Raw genomic sequence first — 20,415 nt, forward strand, 5'->3', positions numbered from 1 at the left:
GTCTGCTGTGTTTCCTCAATTTGCTGTTTCAGGACGCTCCGCTCTCAGACTGTTCGGAAACTATTGATGGGTTCGATCTTACAGAGCAGGCCTTTAGTCCAGCTAAAATCCACTCAGTTAGAAAGGTACATACAGCCCTTATTTGTGCTTCTTCTTGGAGGGGTATATTCTGAGCTGCTGGCGTGCACACCCATTTGTATCGTTTATTCTTACATGGTGGGGAATGGATTAAGAGTAGTTTTATTTTTTTGGCTTTTCACCTCCCCCCCCCCATTTTTGTGCTTGTACAGTGGTGGTGGTACATCACTAGCTTATCCTATTTTGAAGTGCTCTCATCCATTTAAAAAGGTTTTCCATTTTCAGGAAATGATCTCAAATGCACTAATATATTAAAAAAAAAAAAACAGGCACCGTGCAAAAAGCACATGCTCCCCGCTGCTGCTTAGATCTGTGTTCTGACTTCAGCAGTGACACCCCGTCAATAGCGCACATCATCACTGAGCTTAGCGGCCTCTGCAGTCATAACACCGAGACCTGAGCAGTAGCAGAGAACAGGCGGTAGACCTGGGGAGGGTGAATACCTGCACTGCATGTTATTTTAGGTCATTTCCTGGAAGTGAAAAACCCCTTTCAAGTATGAAAGTATTTCCGCATCGAATAAGCTATTGGCATAGCACCCCCACTGTACTTGTCTGCAGTGTGGTTGAACCCCTAGTAAACTTTTCAACTCCATTTCAATCTTAATAGGTGCATTTCAAGGTTCCAGGGTTGATTTGGGTTAAAAAAAAAAAAAAAAACTCCAGTTATCTGATCTTGTGTTGATCCAAAGGACTGGCAAAAAAATCCTGAGGTGGACGCTACTTACCCCATAGTAGGGAAAAGTTTCCTTCATAACTCAAGAATAAATCTTTCAACGGTTCCATCTTCAGAATCTGGACCTCAAGTTCCATCATTGTTTTCCTAGACTGCAAGTTTTATCAAGATTACCAATTACTGAATGCTGGGGGGCACCGTCCGGGGATCTGGAGAAACGGGTTAGTCTACAATAGCCAAATGCTGTACTTGATTGACCACTGTACGGTCTCCGGCAGTCCTATAGACAATGAATGGAGTGGAGGGGGCGCATGCTCGTCCTTAGCCTCAATTAGATGGTGGTCTACAGAGACAATTCCCAGCACTTTGAACCCCAGCAATCAGTCACTTATTGGACCACTGTTAATCTTAGTAACGCCCTTTTATTGTCACAAGATAGGATATATCTAAGGGTCTCCTAGGTTACCTGATTTTTCCTGAACGTTTTTGTCTGCACGGTTAACCTGTGAAAAAAAATTCAATATTTGACGGCAGCAGAAAAGTTTGCGTTGTTAATTTGGCTCTAGACTAGAATTGAAGACTGGCCAAGACTAGACGTGGAGGACATTGTAGACGGGCCAAAACTAGACATGGAGGACATTGTAGACAGGCCAAAACTAGACATGGAGGACATTGGAGACTGGCCAGAACTAGACTGGACATTGGAGACGGGCCAAGACTAGACATGGAGGGCATTGGAGACGGGCCAAGACTAGACATGGAGGGCATTGGAGACGGGCCAAGACTAGACATGGAGGACGTTGGAGACTGGCCAGGACTAGACTGGACATTGGAGACGGGCCAAGACTAGACATGGAGGGCATTGGAGACGGGCCAAGACTAGACATGGAGGACGTTGGAGACAGGCCAAGACTAGACATGGAGGACGTTGGAGACAGGCCAAGACTAGACATGGAGGACGTTGGAGACAGGCCAAGACTAGACATGGAGGACGTTGGAGATGGGCCAAGACTAGACATGGAGGACGTTGGAGACAGGCCAAGACTAGACATGGAGGACGTTGGAGACGGGCCAAGACTAGACATGGAGGACGTTGGAGATGGGCCAAGACTAGACATGGAGGACGTTGGAGATGGGCCAAGACTAGACATGGGGGATATTGGAGACTTTTACTAATGACTCCTTAGTAGTGGAGAGAGTATACTCGTTGCTTGGGTTTTCCCCAGCACGCTCGGGTGATCTCCGAGTATCTGTTATTGCTCGGAGATATAGTTTTCATCACCTCAGTTGCATGATTTACGGCTGCCAGATATGCTGAATACATGTGGGAATTCCCGAACAGGCATTCCTCACATGTATTCAGCGTATCTGGCAGCCGTAAATCATGCAACTGAGGCAATGAAAACTATATCTCCGAGCAATAACAAATACTCGGAGATCACATGAGCGTGCTTGGGAAAACCCGAGCAAAGAGTATACTCGCTCATCACTACTCCTTAGTGGTTGTTCTTGATGCCAGGCCACATTTCACGTCAAATTGGCAACAATTGTGTTACGCTGGCGTGGCCTATTCACACTTGTTCAGGGTTACTTTCTGGAAGTTACAGAAGTATGTCTTTACCTTTTAGACAGAGGCGAGATTGTCTCTAGTTTGACAAGCTCTAACTCTGTGATGTGGGTAATGTAAAAAAGGACAAAATAATTACATAGCTCATAAGCTAAAGTAATTACCAGCATTAAGGGGAGATGGCTTAGAATAAGAAGTGCTCTCCTGATACTGCAGGCGCTGCTTCCCGTTTACCTCCCCGCTGCGAACACGACTACTGCAGTCACTCTGCAGCGATACTGTATAGGGCAGCAACCCGCCGAGGCCAATGACTGAGCGGTTGTGTGTAGACGCCACTTGTCCACTGTAGGGAAGTAAACCAGGATCATTGGAGATTTATTAGTGCAATACATGGCATAGCGGCACAGACCAGACGTGACGCAAGCTGCTCGTATCTAAGAGCTAGGACAGTGTGGGATGTAATGTGATCCTACAGTGATGTTGTCTCCTAGTCCATGGTCATCTCCGCAGCTCTCCCTCCTGCACAATAATGGTTTTTCCATAGAATTGGAGGCCGTGACACTTTACATGATGACAGTACACTGCACACACTGTCGCACAAACTCCTCTTCCTCTGTACAGTCACTGCTACTCATTTTGCTTCTGGTAGCGTAGGACATCCGAAACAAATCATCATGGAAGTGAAGCCACTCGTCTTAAAGCTGCATGCTTCTAGACATGCCCTGTCGCTCTTGCATGGCACTTGTTGGAGCCTTCTGTTCATCCATGTTGTTATTGACCCCAATTTATACTGTTCGGATTTGTTGAATGCACCCTCGTGAATATTTGCAGTATCGTGACGGAAAAAGCTTTGTTTGCTTTTTGTCGGCAGCGCCATGACTGCACGCCACGTAAGGGATTAGCCTATCTGCGATTTGGCTTGAGGCATAGGTGGGTGCTATGTGCCCATGGAGAGCAAAGGGCTCAAGAACTGTTGGTGTACATGGGTCTCATACTTCCGCCCGTTAAGGACACACCAAGAGGGCAAAAATTTAGATCATTACCAATTGTAATTTAAGAAGCAGTTTAGTGTCCACTATTGTTTCCATCTGTAGTATAGAAATGCTGATGCTTTACTGCAGCAGAATCGCGCAGACCCAACAGTTTATTATCCGACAGGGACTAGAGTCTGTAATATTCACCAATAAAGATGTGAGAGTCCTGGGTTTGTGCACCAGGTAGTGGCTGCCTATGATCTACCATCCACCTTTCATTCAGCCATGCGATTAGTTGAGAATAATGCAAATTCAAGATGTTTTTGTTTTGTATTTTTGGGGATGTTTTTATTTTTTTTTTTTATTTTTTTACTTGTATGAATACTGATTTGATAGTAATGCTGAAAATGATTACTATCGCCTGATTAATTGTACGATATGATCTTAACCCTGCAATGTAATACTTTTCCAGGGAGAGCTGATAACTGCTTCAAAGGCAATTATAGAGAAGGAGTACCAGCCAAGGGTCATAGTCAGCACGGCTGGGCCAAACCCCTTCAACAAACTGACGGACCGAGAGCTAGAAGAGTATCGCAAGGAAGTGGAGCGCAAGCAGAGAGATGCAGAAGGTGGGTTCTTCAAGATTCTGTATAAAATACAGAAAAGCCCCCGGATTGTAAAACTGACAATCTATAATGCCATGTGCTATGGGAAGGGACATAGACGTTTCCTAAAGTTTTTTTTTTTTGTTTGTTTTGTTTGCAATATTTTTTTTTTTTTTTACGTATTTGTAGTAGTCTTTTGAGTGGAAAGGGCCAAAACACATCCTCAGTTATAGCACCTGCAAAATACAGTGGTATGTCATCAGCAGCGCACATGGTAGTATACAGCCAACATCTTGTTGGAGTGTCCAGAAATCGTTATCTCTGACAGTACACTGGTTCTCTCATCATGCAACTGTGACTTATGTATGTGTTTCAGTGGCGTTTTGGCACCTGAACAATGACCCCAGTATACCATAGGCATTGGCAAATTGTTTGCTTGTCACTGAAAGCATATTTATCAGTGTCAAGTACTGCAAAATGGCTTGCAAAATTCACCATAATCCACATTTAAAGGGATTCCAATAATGTAATATAATAGCCCTGAACACTTAATTCAAACAGCATGTCCTAGTCATATGCCTAAACAAGCAGTCAAAAGAAACACTGCTCCCGAGACCTGTGTTTCAACTGACAGAGGAGCTGTATCGTAGGCACACATAGCAGAGCTGCCAGAGAAGTGTTTGAAGGGAGAAGAAATAATCTTCTCTGACTGCATTGAGGACTTGAAAAAATATCTTTTGTTCTCTGTCAGCTGAGATGATTTATTTGTTCTCCCGTCAAACACTTCTGCAGCTCACCGGTATGTGTGCATACGATACAGCTTCGAACAGTTGAGACACAGATCTCGGGAGCTGTGCTACTTCATACCGCAGCCCGTCCCGACTCATGACTAGGGTGGGCTGCCGTTTTTTTTACTACATTCTTGGATAACCCCCTTGAAGAGGTGGTCTGATCTTGGAAGGTGGCTTGTCCCATGTTGCTTGGCAATTTTCAGAACTTCTGTATGACTTCCACACAAGTGACAGCCGCCCACAACTGGGCCCAGTTGTCAAGATTAATTTAGAAAAGCAATGAATGTACAATATGGGAATAACCCTTTAAGCGCTGTTTGCCAGTTGTAGGGAATGCTTATGACTCTTGTTAGAGTTTACTTTATTTATATACATCCTAGCTGCTTCTACCCCAAGTAGCGGCGTTATGGAGGAACAAGTTCTGTGCACGGACTTGAGAGGTCCCCATACAAGATTTACAGAGACTCAAGTAGAACTGGCCCAAAATCAAGATCAGGCCACAGTTCGGTCATCCGATGTATCAGAAGAAGTGCTGAAACAACGTGACTATTTCCCGGTGATTGAGGTGACTACTCCAGGGTTAGGGGAGGATATGGATGGTTTTCTAGAAAAGACCCACAATCTGGAGTCTCCACACCGAGAATTTCACACGGCCGTCATCCGAGCTCTTAACATCAGCTCTAATCCTGGGCCTGATACTGCAGGTATATATATACACCAAGGGCCCACGTGCCACCAATATCTCTTGTTGTGGATTACAACTCTGGGAATCTGGTGTGGGGAATCTCTGGCCGTTGCCAAAATCTTCTAGATTTATTTTACAATCTACTAAATCTCCTTTCTCATATGATTTTCTCATGTGATTTGTAACATGAATCATTGATCTACACACTGTCTGTCGTAAGGTGTCCACACATCGTGGATCCTGGATCTAGTGCAGCAGTTATATCTTCTAATCCTGGTGAAGGCTAATTAAGTGATTTGTCACGTTTTGTTCATTCTTACATTCTAACTTTGTTATAGACCCCAAAACTTCCTTGTAAAAAAAAAAAAATATTCCTCATATTTAGGCACCAGATGACAAACTGTAATATAACGGAATTACAAAGTTTTTCCTTTATAAAAAAAATAAATAAATTTGTGTACCCCGCTGATAGACCTGCTGGAGGTTACAGGCTCAAAGCCCTAGTTACTTCATGCCAAGACAAAAGCTTCCTTCTTGTGCCATCACATTTGAGAAAGAGACTTTTTTTTGGAAAAGACGGGCCGTCAAGTTCCGCAGGATCCAATGCACGACGGACGAAACGTGTGGCCATATGTCGCTAATACAAGTTCATGAGAAAATGCAGGATCCTGCAAATTTTTTTGCAGGATCCTGTTTTCTCAAAAAACGACGTATCTCGATGGGACTACAAAGACGGAAGTGTGAAAGAGGCCGAAGGCTACTTTCACACTTCCGTTTTTTTTTAATCCGTCACAATGCGTCGGCGCAACGTATCGACGGATGCGTCAAAAATAGTGAAAAACGGATGCAACGCATCCAGTATTTCGATGGATCCGCTAGATGGTTCCGTCGAAAAACCGGATCCGTTTTTACCATCAGTTTCATCCGTTTTTTTGACAGAACAGTTTTCCATGCCTAAAAAAATGGGAGTCTCCCAAATGTGATTGGCTACTGGAAAATAGGGAAACCAATATATTGACTGGCTGGCTATCTTCGGGCTGGCAGGAGTCTTGCTGGCACATTTGGGGGTGACGCCCCAGGCCAGGTTTATATAGATTTGGGGCCTGTCTGGCCAATTGGCTACAAATTCCTGATTCTGAGCATGCTCAGTGTAAAAAAAAAAAACGGATTCCAGCACTGGATTCCGTCATACGACGTGTCACGACGGATCCTGTGTCCATAGGCTTCCATTCTAGTTAACGACGTATGCTGCAGGATCCATCGCGACACGTTTTCCCGACGCAGACAAACGTTACATTGAACTTTTTTTCCAGACAACGGTCCGGCAAAACAAACGGATCTGTCCGTTTAATATATATGCTGCTGAGAAATGCCATATATTGCCTTTCTTTCTTACCCCAGTGCATTAAAACTGGTGATTTTGACGACTCCTTTACATTAACAGAGAAGTTTTACCTATTTGGAAATACGTTCTTCCACCTAAAAAAAAAAACAAAAAAAAAACTGCTGCCTCTATATAAATATGTGGTGCTATTTGACTTTTTTTTTTTTTTTTCCCTGGAGGATTTTGGGGTCTGGAAACATGTAATCTTTTAGAGTTACTGTGCAGTGTTCTTCATTATACAGGCTGCTGATATTGTATACTCTGTAAGACAACGTTTTCTGTCTTTAGGACCCCCAGAAGAGTTGACGGAACAGAAGGATATTCCTCTTGACCATTCTCTAATCCGCACACCCCCCAGTACTCCCATCAAGCAGGAGGAAGGTATGTCCTTGAGGGGGAATGGGGGGTGTTACATCATTATTTTCTAGCGACTGACACTGCTATAATGAATCAGAAGTCCTATGAAGAGACCACCCAGTGTAACCTTTTTCAGACCTCCGGATGTTACTATCTGTGGAATATTGATCACTTCGGTCTGGCTTATGGGAGATTTGCCTGTGTCACATTTAGATCATGATGTGTATGCATTTTACACCTGCTCTGCACTGTGTCCACACCGCCGATGAGGTCGTACAGATCCTATCGGGCAGTTCCACCTACCCTTATTACGTTACATGGCCAAACATTAAGGTCCCACACAAAGCTTTTTACGTGCACGGCTTCTAGTGCATCGGTTACTTTGTGCACTTACCCACTACTCACACTTTACCCCACCCTATGGGATCAATCGGGCCATGTACTCAGGATGCCAAGTATCCTGGGGTGCACAAACAGCCATGTTGCCTTAGGGTGTTTAGATCCAGAACAGATGAAAGCTAGCTATGGCTTTGTCCTGCAGTCAGATTTCCCATCTGGTACAGATCTAATGTCAGATACCTTACTTTTTCTTGATTAGTATGATTTTAGTTAGTTTTTATTTTTACTGCATATAGTTAAAGGGGTATAAACCATTTTAAAATCACTTAGACACTTATGTAAAGTATGATCTTTGATGGAAGGTTTTAGGGAAGGCCGCTTTAAGTGCCCCTGTGATAGGTTTATATGCTGGAAACACCTAATGCATGTCAAACACAACCATACTGAACCAATAGCAAGTTTATATGAAAATCTATAGGCTGCTGTGGTATATACTGCCTGAGACACCAGGCAACCTGAACAGACAAGCGCACAGGTGGAGTGAACCTAGATAACGATTAGAGCTAATTAAAATATATATATATATATCTCTATCCGCCATCCCCTCAGGCCGCCCCCTGTCTATATGTGCAGTCGGCACTGTTGTGTGTGCTCCCCTGCCCCCTCGTCATATTGAGGTCATATGTCTGTGAGTTATCTGCATTCACCTCCGCACTTCTCACCTACATCATCTCAAGATTGTTGCCGTCCGCTATTCATTTGACTACAAAACATCTTCGATGAATGCATTAGACTTTTTTTTTTTTTTTCCTACTTGTGCTTCTTTTTTATTTTTTTTGTTTCTTGTGGCTGCCAAACAAACAGGAGATGGATATGCTAAAGAATACCTGTTGCCATAGTAAGTATCATCTCATTCTTTCAGCCCTATTCCCACTCTCCCCTATTTCTTCCCCCAAAATCCTTGTGTGCTTTGCTTCATTCTATCGCATATCTGTTTTAATTTCAATTAACTACCTGCAAATAAATCAAGCAATTAGTTTTTGAAGGTAATTTTTCCGATTTTTCTTAGATTTTAGCTTTGATGACCTCGGATAGTCCGTTCACGTTTCATGGTTTTACTTCCCTGTTCAGTGCTATCTAATAGAGTAGGGTGAAATCCGCAAGAAACACACGATCAAATCTGCAGTGGAAATTTCCCGCCTAGTGTGAACATGGCTTGAAGCTGCTTTCCATCTTTAATTGTTCACAGGAGATGCGTAGGTGTCTGGTGCTACAAGTCAATCTTGGGCTAGGGTCACACGACTGTGTTTTCTCTCATCTGAGAAAATCAATCCAATTTTGCTATTTACACTCTTCTTATGAGAGCTTGATCATAGTGTAAAATGATTTTCTCGGATGAAGAGAAGATGGCAAGAAAATTGAGTCCATGGTAGAAAGATAAGAACGAACTTCACTCTGATGATAGTGTCGTCTGATTTTCATGGACTGACACAATGGAGAAGATGGAAAAATGCTTCTTTCCATCTTCTACATTGTGTTAATGCATGAAAATAAGACAACACCCAGATGTCACCTGAGAGCTGTCACATTTTTTTGACACGTAAATCGTGATATACCTTGGACAGACTCGTGTCCGAGGAAAAAAATCTGACATGTGCATGGCCCCATATAATATCACTGGTCCGGGTGCAATCTGATGTTCTGTCGGATCATATTCGAACCGAAAAAACGGTAAGCCCTTATACACTTCAGTCTGGCTAACCTGCAGGATCCAACCACAGGTGGCGCTGGACTAGTCCGGTCTCCGGCTATGGTTCCTGGCCGGATCTTCAAACGATGTTTTCTCTGAAATGCCGGAGAATAAGGCTTTGGATTCATGTTGCATGCGGCTTGGGCAGCATGATGTGATGGAAAAGATTCACTTTATAGATGAGAGCTTTCTAATTTACTATAAAAATGTAAAAAAGAAAAAAAAATGGTGTACCGAGGTGGCGCAGTCTGCAGAGGCTCACTATCCAGCACCTATCCTCCTAGCCCAGTGTTGTGGGAGCATGACATGCACTATCATTGGCCACAGAGATCATCTGCCTTAGGTGCTGTTCACATCTACCTTTTTGACATGTTTTTAAAAAAAAACCTTTTTTTCTGTTTTGAAGATATAGAAATGCATCACTTTTTTTTTTTTTTTTTTTTTTACTAGCAAAAATATAGTATACTTTTTATAAAGATGGTCCAACACCAGCGTATACTTGTACTACGGCGGACCATTAGCTCTGGAGATCACGGTCCATACGTGGCCAGATTTGAAAATCACAAGGCTGAGGTTGTAATGTGAACAGCTCCTTATTGGCCAGTTTTGCCCGTAGCGGGGATGCTGACGGGTGCAGCACCCCAGCATTGGATGCATCAGCACTGGGAAACCTCATGATTTTGTCTTTTGTTTCTCTGACAAATTCTTGAAAGGGTGTTATGTTTTATTCCCATTGTTGTAGCTCTGGAGCGTTATCATGAAGGGGTAACGTTTCTCATTGTGGAGAGTGACCAGTCAGAGTGAGGAGACTTATACGCCATGCATGCGCCTCTGGGAAATTAAATATGCCAATCGTCTGTTCAGAGAGGAAGAAGAGTCAATTTGCGTGTCATGAAGGAGTCACTGGATATACCAGTCAGTCTCTATGGGGAAGATCCCTCTGTTTTGGGCTTCCAGGGCCCAGCGGGATCTCTTCTTCTAGAGCTGAGGTCTCAAACTGCGTTCCTCAAGGGCTACAAACAGGTCATGTTTTCCGGATTTCCTTGTACTGCACTGGTGATAATTTAATCACCTACAGACATGATTCTTCCAGCACCTTGTGCAATGCTAAGGAAATCTTGAAAACACGCATGGTTTGCGGCCCTGGAGGAATGCAGTTTGAGACCCCTGTTCTCGAGTCTGTATGCAGGCGGCTGAGCCGATCACCAGTTGGCGGCATTACTGGATCTCGTGTCTTGCTGTTTGGGTGCTTTCTTATGTAGAGCTATGTGGGCCGCAGATGCCAATAAAGAGGTTTTGGGTTTTTTTTCCCCTACTGTACCTCGTGTATCGGGTTCCATGTTGAAGATCTCTGCTTTCCTCTGCGCCCAGAAATCCTGTCCTGTCCAAGCTGCACAAGTGGCGTTATCGTGGCCATGTATCCGAGCTCTGCGGCGCTTCTGTGTCACGGTTCGGACAGGTCATTCTCTTCCTCCGGATGTGATGTTGGAGTCATGTGGAGACTGTAACTCTGCAAAGAGCCTTCATGCCCCCCCCTACCTTCATGCTTGTATTCACTGACTGAAAGCAGAGATCTTAAAAATGGTGTATCGTTACATAGGATGATGATGGCATTAAACCACTAGTCAAGATCATCAGTCCCAGAGCCATTTTAAGTTGGAATTTTTGCTTTGACCTAATTTTTAGGCACAAATCTGCATCCGATACAAGAACCCCTTTGTTAAGCAGCCCTCCCACATTACCTATTGCATCGACACTGTATGGCGGCAGCATGCAGCCCGTCCCACTACATGTGATGCGCGAGCGTGCCTGTTTGTTGGGAAAACCCTGCACGTGTTGTGGCAAAGTATTCGAGCACGCCGTAGATACATTTATTGGGACACGAGCATGCTCGAATAACACCTTGTCAGAGCACGCTCGCTCATCACTAATAGGGATGTGTTTACACGGAGCAGATGCACTGCACGTTTTAGATTTTGCTTTCGTGTTTTTTTTATTTTTTTAAATTTGCAGGTGGGAAATCCAATGTATTAGCCACACAGCGGGGAATCTCCAGTGCTGATTATATACATCTAAATGTCAGTTTATGCTACAGATTTTTATCCTGGATCTTTCCATTTGTAATGTAGTAGAGAGAATTCCAAAATAATAATAATAATAATAATAATCTTTATTTTTATATAGCGCTAACATATTCCGCAGCGCTTTACAGTTTTGCACACATTATCATCACTGTCCCCGATGGGGCTCACAATCTAGATTCCCTATCAGTATGTCTTTGGACTGTCCGTAACTCACGCTGATCTTATTTTATTTTGCCACAGCGCAGAATATTTCCCGTCAATAAATCCACTTCATATGGTTCACGGTGTAAATGTCCCATGGGAGCGTACACTAGAAGGCGGGCTGTCGGCTCAAACCATGACTGTACAAACAAAGCTCAGTCTTGTCCGAGCAGCTCTGCCCCCTACTGAAGGGAGGGATGGAAAGCAAGCAGGCGGGAAGGTGCACTGAAATGTTTGCCCACGCCAAGGCTGCACCAAGCGCCTGTGCTTTGTTAGTACAGTCATCGTGTGCTGTCTCACTACCCTTAGTGGCCTTTTGCATGGATGTAGACATTACCTGCACTGTTGCAGCAGGAGTTTTTGGGTGTCACAACTGCAACTTGGTTTGACCACAATTTATCAGGCATGGTGGTAGGCATAAATGAGGCGACATCTATTTTTTATTTATTTTTTATTTTATATGGGGGTAGCAAAGGACGACATAGAACATGCAGTGATTTCGAACGCCTCCTATCTTTTCCCTAATTGATGGAGGGGGACAGAACTAACACAATCCTACATCAGTGATTCAGTCTCATCGTGCGTCCAATTATTAGTCCCCCCTAATATCTAATATTGGATTAGTAATTCTATGACGCATCCAAATGATTTTATCTCCATATTTGATAACCTACAGTAACTCGCTTTTAACATACACCGAGGTGGGAGGTGTCAGCTTCTTCCTTTTTTTTTCTGAAATAAGTATAGTGAATGTATTACACACTTCCTTATAAATTTACGTAAAATAAGGAATGAAAGTTTAGATTAATAATAAAAGCCTTTATTGTTACCTGGTGATGCTGCTGCACCCTGGTAATAAGATATAAATACCTACGAGTGTGTAATAACGTTCCTGATCTTCTGTCCTATCCTGTGTCGAGCCTACGACACGCCGGCCATTACTGATTTGTTTGCATTTTGATCCTTCTCCAGAATCTCAGTGTGAACAGATTTGCAGAGACGACAGTGACGCCGCAACCCTTAAGCAGACTCTCCCCGACCTGACTCCAGACGAGCCATCCGAATCCTTCTGCTTCCCAGCATCTGCAAAACCAAATGAAGAAGAAAAGGCTTCTGCGGAAGACCTCCCGCAGGTCCACGCCGAGACCACCACCTCTCCTCCTGAAGAGACTAAAGATCCCGAACCTCAGAACATTGAGCCTCCTCCTCCTGCAACGCCAGCAGCGGAGGACGCAGCACAGGCAGAGGGCGGCCACGCCGCAGATACCGCACAGGCAGATGCAGGCAGCGACGAGTCGCCAGGAAAATCGCCCTCCAAAAAGAAGAAGAAATTCCGCACGCCTTCCTTCCTGAAGAAGAACAAGAAGAAGAGCGAGTCCTAAAGCGCTGCAGGATCACTGTCATGTTTCAGTCAGTTCAGTAACCACTAGAATGTACCCCATTGTATTGGTATTTTATCTTTTGTTTTTTTTCTTTTTCATTATATAAAGGAATGCAAGAACCCACAATAACTGAACCCACTAGTTGTAGCTTGACTGTGAAAAGGTTAACCCAGGAACGTTTCCTTCCATGTAAGGTGCTAACCTGTGTGTTCAGCAGCTCGTCACTCCGAACCGTTCACATGTAGATGTTCCTCGTCAGTTCTGTCACCTTTCCTGTTTTTCTTTTTATGGTTATTTTGCTTGTATATTGCTTATTGCGCTGCCTCCCTTGAAGACTGCGTCCCTCCGCATGTCTCGTGTAAATAACGGTCTTCTGCTACCACTGCGCAGAGGAACGATGTCACCACAATGCGGCGCTTCTCCTCCGGCAGCCCTTCCCATTCCTATGCACTGAGCTGCTTCCGATTGCAAGTGTTCACAGTAACCCTTTCCTAGCCAGACCGCTAATGAGTGCTTTCCCGAAATCCATTCGGTTCTCACTCACCGATTATATCTAAATACGGCTCTTTTCTGGCATAATTGTGTTCTTTTTTATATCACTAGGAACTGCTGCTGCCTTAAAGACATGTAATGAATTCCCAGACCACTCTTTCTCCCCTTTGTCCATCTGTCTGCACAGCTTTATTTCATTCCCTTTCCTATTCCTAAAGGATGAATATGAACTTTTTTTAGTGGAAGGTGCATTCACTTCATACACAACAGTACACACATTATATCACTGGTAACAGATCCAAGAAAATGCTACGAAGCAACTACGGTGGGGGTTTATCCTAAATTCTGCCATGAAATAAGAACACCTCTGGATATTGATAGAATAGTTGCTTAGTTGCAGCCCTTTCCTGTTTGAGGGTCTATCACCCCCTTAACTATAATCATTAAGACACATACATTCCTTTTGAAAGTAATGCAGATACACAAGGAAGATGACTGCATGACTTTTGTCTTCATAACCAAAATCTGAATGCACCTTCAGTAATGATCCACTTTGATGCAAAGTACGATAGACCATTGCATTTACTAATGGCCAGTGTCATATTAAAGCTTGTTCCTGTCATCTACATATTTGCTGATAGCAACCGTACTAAGGGTTAGTCCAGATCAGTCAATGCTCTATAGGCACATTGCGTGGAGAACCATGGGATGTAGACTTACTTGGCCAATTACTTCACTGATTGACCTCATACCACTGGGCTGGTGCCACCAGTGAACTAGTGGTATCATACCACTGGGCTAAGGCTACAAGTGAGCTAGTGACCTCATATCACTTTACTGAGACTGCTAGTGACCTCGTACCACTGGGCTGGTGCCACCAGTGAGCTAGTGACATCATATCATTGGGCTGAGGCCACCAGTGAGCTAGTGATATCATGCTCACTGGTGGCCTCAGCCTAGTGGTTAGTGACATCATATCATTGGGCTGAGGCCACCAGTGAGCTAGTGGCATCATACCACTAGGCTGAGGCTACCAGTGAGCCAGTGACATCATATCATTGGGCTGAGGCCACCAGTGAGCTAGTGGCATCATACCATTGGGCTGAGGCCACCAGTGAGCTAGTGACTTAATACCACTAGGCTGAGGCCACCAGTGAGCTAGTGACATCATACCATTGGGCTGAGGCCACCAGTGAGCTAGTGATATCATACCATTAGGCTGAGGCTACCAGTGAGCCAGTGACATCATATCATTGGGCTGAGGCCACCAGTGAGCTAGTGGCATCATACCATTGGGCTGAGGCCACCAGTGAGCTAGTGACATCATACCATTGGGCTGAGGCCACCAGTGAGCTAGTGACATCATACCATTGGGCTGAGGCCACCAGTGAGCTAGTGACATCATACCATTGGGCTGAGGCCACCAGTGAGCTAGTGACATCATACCATTGGGCTGAGGCCACCAGTGAGCTAGTGGCATCATACCACTAGGCTGAGGCTACCAGTGAGCCAGTGACATCATATCATTGGGCTGAGGCCACCAGTGAGCTAGTGGCATCATACCATTGGGTTGAGGCCACCAGTGAGCTAGTAACTTCATACCACTAGGCTGAGGCCACCAGTGAGCTAGTGACTTCATACCACTAGGCTGAGGCCACCAGTGAGCTAGTGACTTCATACCACTAGGCTGAGGCCACCAGTGAGCTAGTGACTTCATACCACTAGGCTGAGGCCACCAGTGAGCTAGTGATATCACTGCACTGGTGACATGACTGGAATGTTGACATCACTGGGCTAATGACCTCGAATCACTGGGTTGGTGACATCACTGGGCATATTAATAGGCTGCGGTAACTGACCCCCCTTCCCTACAGACTGGATTGCTTGAGCTATTTGTAGGCCGCAGGTAGACCTTTTCGGCATAACCCTGGTTTCAGAGTTGAGTTGACCGATAGTCTCTGTAACGTGTTGTTCTGTTTTTGGTTTTTAAGTACCATTTCAACTTTTACATCTTTCTTTTCAACAACCTGGAATGTTTTTGTTTTTTTTTTTTAAATTTCGCAAAGCTTCGATTCCCTGACTATACAGTCGGGGTCACACAGCGACTGGGACCTCCCCGCCACACATTTGTATTGTATAGGTAACTAATGTGCTACAGTCTGTTGTGTGATCCCAAAAGTATCCTACTCATGAAGTGATTGGATATAGAAATCCATGTTTGCAAACCTAGAGTCTTCCACCCTAACGAAGTAAGTCATCTCTGTTTTATTGGAAATCTAACATCTTTGTTCTCATCTCTACTGAGCCCGAAATGTCACAATTTAGCAACTGTGAATAAAGCGAATTACAGAGATTGTCAGCAGCCTGGAACATGACTCTATTATAAAGTGCCATGCTCTCAGATAAATAATGGCCGCTGTATTTATAGATTAGCTGTTACCGACAACTCTTGTGTAGCTTTTTTTTTCATATATATTTAGAATGAAAAGAACATTTATCTCTTTTATTTAGAAACTGTGACTGCAGGTGATTTAGTTCCCTCCTGCCCGTGACTCTCAGGAGTCAAGAAGCCGAGATATTTGTTGGAGGCGAAGTTCATATTGGAAAGGTGCAGAGATGTTTGGTAGCCAATCCTTCCTACGGCTCCTCATATCTCAGCTCCTCGAGGTGGAGGGGACGACTATTGCCTGTTTTCCGGGTTGAGGCTTTGAATATAATGCTGTAAACACTTTAACTGGATATCAATAGATTACTGATATGTTCCGCTCGTATTAAACCTATGTGAAGGATATTGCACTTTGATGAAATGTATTACTGGATCCAAACTCTTTCCTCAATATTTCCCCCTTATATGATCGCCCAGTATGTAAGCAATGCACAACTTCCCTCCTACCATCACCGACTACATGATGGGGGATCTCCGGCTACTAATCATTTGTGCCCACAAATCGATTCTCATTTTAGTATTCTGATTTGACAAATAACTTTTACTTCTTTTTTTTTATAAATAAAACTTTTTTACATTTCAATGATTTGAATTCCAGGTCTTTGTGTCACAGTTTAGTACGGTAATGTATCAATACTTTTTTCCAAAAAGGTCATGTTTATTTTTTTCTTCTTCTTTCCTTGTATTGTTTATTTTACTCTCAAATAAATTTGTTTGAACTCCTGATTTCCAGTCTGATGTGAAGATTTCTTCATAATGATTGACCTTTACCTCCAGCTGGACTGATCCAGCACCTGATTAACACAGATCTGTCCTCAGATTTCCCAAAAATAAATGGTTATGCATTTAATTACACCTGATGAGATGGGTGTACATACTTTAGGCCATTCTGACAGATGATCAAAGGGAACTTGTCACTAGAATATTGCAGCCATGGTATGTTTTTTTTTTTTTTCTTTGAAACTCTCCAACTGTTCAGAGAAAATGTGGTTCTAAGAAGCTATGTACCGTATATGCGTGTGAGCGATCTGTCGGTCGACTGAAGCGGGTCTGAGTGAAACCAGCTGGGTGTGGTGGTGCTCAACTAGCCTGGTCTAGTCCTATGGTTCCCAGCTTGCTCTTCAAACTGGTTTCTCTAAAACACGGGAGCTACAATCGTGCGGTCAGTCTTTCATGCTGCTCGTGGTCTATCTACTGGAATTGAGTGATGGGTTCGCTTTCAGATGAGCATTTTATGAGACCCGATATAGTGAGAGTGCTCGTGAGAAAATGTAATCAATCTCCATTCACCCAGCCTAACTGCTGCAGCTTGTATTAAGCAGAGAGTTCTCAGCAGGGAGGAGGGACACTGGGAAGCGGTCCATTTGCTAGGTAGGTGGAGATTCAGCAGAAAGGAGGAGAGACACTAAAGAGAAGCTAGGTGGCTAGAGACTGAGGGTACACTTTCAGACCAGATTGTACAGCCATTCTGACATGTCAAAGTAAGCACACCAGGTCTAAGGGCTATTCCTTTCTGCCATTAGACATACTATTCCGTCCATGTGGGGTGGGCCCTACTTCCCATGGACGGAATAGTACAGGCGATTGCCGGTGGGTGCCAGCTGATTACCGCTCCTGGCACATTAACCCCCGGAACACTTAGATCAAAGATGATCGCAGCGTTCCGGCGGCATAGGGAAGCATCGCACAGGGAGGGGGCTCCCTGCGTGCTTCCTTAGGACCCTCAGAGCAATGCATTGCTCCAAGGGTCTCCTACCTCCACCTCCCTGCAGGCCCGGATCCAAAATGGCCGCGGGGGGGCCTTCCGGGTCCTGCAGGGAGGTGGCTTTCAAGCGCCTGCTCAGCAGCCGCCGGGAAGCCTCCCTGCAGTGCCTGTGTGATCGCTGATCTGTCACAGTGCACTGCAAAGTGTCAGACCAGCGATCTGTCACTATGTGATGTCCCCCCCTGGGGCAATGTGAAAAAGTAAAAAAAAAATATTTACATGTGTAAAAAAAAAAAAAAGAAAAAACTCCTAAATAAAAAAAATATATAAATATTGTTCCAATAAATACATTTCTTTATCTAAATAAAAAAAAATAAACACATATTTGGTATCGCCGCGTCCATAACGACCCGACCTATAAAACTGTCCCACTAGTTAACCCCTTCAGTGAACACCGTAAAAAAGCAAAAAACACTATCATACCGCCAAACAAAAAGTGGAATAACGTGATCAAAAAGACAGATATAAATAACCATGGTACCGCTGAAAACGTCAACTCGCCCCGCAAAAAAGAAGACCTCACATGACACTGTGGACTAAAATTTGGAAAAATTATAGCTCTCAAAATGTGGAGACGCAAAAACTTTTTTGCAATAAAAAGCATCTTTTTATTGCATAATGGCTGCCAATCATAAAAAACCCGCTATAAAAGTAAATCAAACCCCCCTTCATCACCCCCTTAGTTAGGGAAAAATAATAAAATTTAAAAAATGTATTTCCATTTTCCCGTTAGGGCTGGGGCTAAAGTTAGGGTTGGGGCTAAAGTTAGGGTTTGGATTACATTTACGGTTGGGATTAGGGTTAGGGGGTGTGGTTAGGGTTATGGTTGGGATTAGGGTTAGGGGTGTGTTTGGGTTAGGGTTTCAGTTATAATTGGGGGTTTCCACTGTTTAGGCACATCAGGGGCTCTCCAAATGAGAGATGGCGTCCGATCTCAACAATGCTCCTTCCCCTCCGAGCTCTCCCTTGCGCCCAAACGGATTTACCCCAACATATGGGGTATCAGCGTACTCGGGACAAATTGGACAACAACTTTTGGGGTCCAATTTCTCATGTTACCCTTGGAAAAATACAAAACGGGGCTAAAAATTATTTTTATTTTCACGGCTCTGCATTATAAACTGTAGTGAAACACTTGCTTAACAGCGCAGATCCATTCCCACCATCCAACACAAGAGACGCTCTCACAAATCACTTCACCATCTGCTCACTCTTTCTATCCTCCTAGTCGCTGGAGACATCTCTCCAAACCCAGGCCCCCCCATGTTATAGCCAGTCAAACCTCCCAATTGCTACACCCAGAAACCCCTCTAACTTTATTAATATTCCCTGCATGCCTTCTGTCTCTTTGAATTGTGCCCTTTGGAATTCTCGCTCTGTGTGTAAACAACTCTCCTTCATTCATGACTTCTTACTTTCTAATTGTCTTAATCTCCTGGCTCTTACTGAAACCTGGATCCAGCAGTCAGACACCACCGCTGCTGCTGCTCTTTCATATGGTGGACTACATTTTTCTCATACCCCAAGATCAGACAACAGAGCAGGTGGAGGCGTTGGTCTGCTCCTTTCACCCAAATGTACTTTCCAAGTTATCCCCCAAGTACCCTCACTTGTCTTCCCTTCCTTTGAGGTCCATGTGGTCAGACTCTACGTCCCCTTCTCCATGCGAGTGGCGGTGGTGTATCGTCCTCCCGGCCCCTCTCATCAGTTCCTGGATCACTTTGCCACCTGGCTTCCACACTTCCTCTCCTGTGACACCCCCACCCTTATCATGGGTGATTTCAACATCCCCATTGCTTCTCCCCATCTGCTTCTCACCTTTTATCTCTATCCTCTTTCGGCCTCTCGCAGCATACTAACTCTCCTAATGCATGAAGATGGAAACTCCCTTGACTTGGTCTTCTCCCGACTCCCCTCTCCCACTCTCTGACCACAACCTTCTTTCATTCTCTATCAAGAACTGCCATCCCGCTCAGGTCACCCCCACTCTCCACACTTATAGAAACATACAGGCCATTAACACCCAGAGACTTATGAAGAACTTGCAGTCCTCATTGGCCCCAATCTTCTCCATCTCATGTCCTGATTCTGCTCTGAAGCATTACAATGAAACCCTGCAGTGTGCTCTGGATGAAGCTGCTCCTCCTATGCATAAAACAACTCAGCACAGACGGCAACAACCGTGGCACACGCTGCAAACACGTTTCCTGCAGCAGTGCTCCAGGTGCGCAGAACGTCTGTGGAGAAAATCTAATCTACCCGAAGATTTCATCCATTATAAGTTCATGCTAAAAACATACAATTCTGCCCTTCACCTCTTCAAACAAACCTATATCAACACCCTCATCACCTCCCTGTCCAATAACCCTAAACGTCTCTTTGACACGTTCCAGTCCCTACTCAACCCAAGAGTGCAGGCCCCAACCACGGATCTCCGTGCTGACGATCTGGCCAATTACTTCAAAGAAAAAATTGACCACATTCGACAGGAAATCATCTCCCAATCTCTTCATACCATGCACTGTCCTCCCTCCCCATTGCATCTAGTTCACTCTCTGACTTTGAACCAGTTACAGAAGAAGAAGTAAGCAGGCTCCTTGCATCTTCTCGCCCGACCACTTACACCAGTGACCCCGTTCCGTCACATCTCCTCCAGTCCCTTTCCCCAGCTGTCACCTCTCACCTAACAAAAATATTCAACCAATCCCTCACTTCCGGTATTTTTCCCTCCTCATTTAAGCATGCCATCATACATCGATTACTTAAAAAACCATCCCTCG

At 44.3% G+C, this 20,415-nt stretch overlaps 1 protein-coding gene across 9 annotated transcripts in view; it reads left to right on the forward strand.

The window, feature by feature from the left end:
- The window catches only part of ADD1 (adducin 1), a 115,209-nt gene extending 98,613 nt beyond the window's left edge, over positions 1-16,596 (forward strand). For 2 of the 9 annotated variants that reach the window (XM_069744736.1, XM_069744737.1), the window contains exons 13-16: positions 3,827-3,983; positions 7,108-7,200; positions 8,380-8,413; positions 12,523-16,596. In XM_069744736.1, coding sequence (XP_069600837.1) covers positions 3,827-3,983; positions 7,108-7,200; positions 8,380-8,413; position 12,523 — 285 coding nt within the window. In that variant the 3' untranslated portion in view covers positions 12,524-16,596. Of the gene's footprint in view, positions 1-32; positions 126-3,826; positions 3,984-5,130; positions 5,455-7,107; positions 7,201-8,379; positions 8,414-12,522 lie in introns of all 9 variants that reach the window. The other 7 variants (XM_069744730.1, XM_069744731.1, XM_069744734.1 and 4 more) reach the window with 5 other exon arrangements.
- The last annotated feature ends 3,819 nt before the right edge of the window (positions 16,597-20,415 follow it).

The sequence above is a fragment of the Ranitomeya imitator genome, chromosome 1, assembly GCF_032444005.1.
Source record: "Ranitomeya imitator isolate aRanImi1 chromosome 1, aRanImi1.pri, whole genome shotgun sequence".
Classification (NCBI taxonomy): domain Eukaryota; kingdom Metazoa; phylum Chordata; class Amphibia; order Anura; family Dendrobatidae; genus Ranitomeya; species Ranitomeya imitator.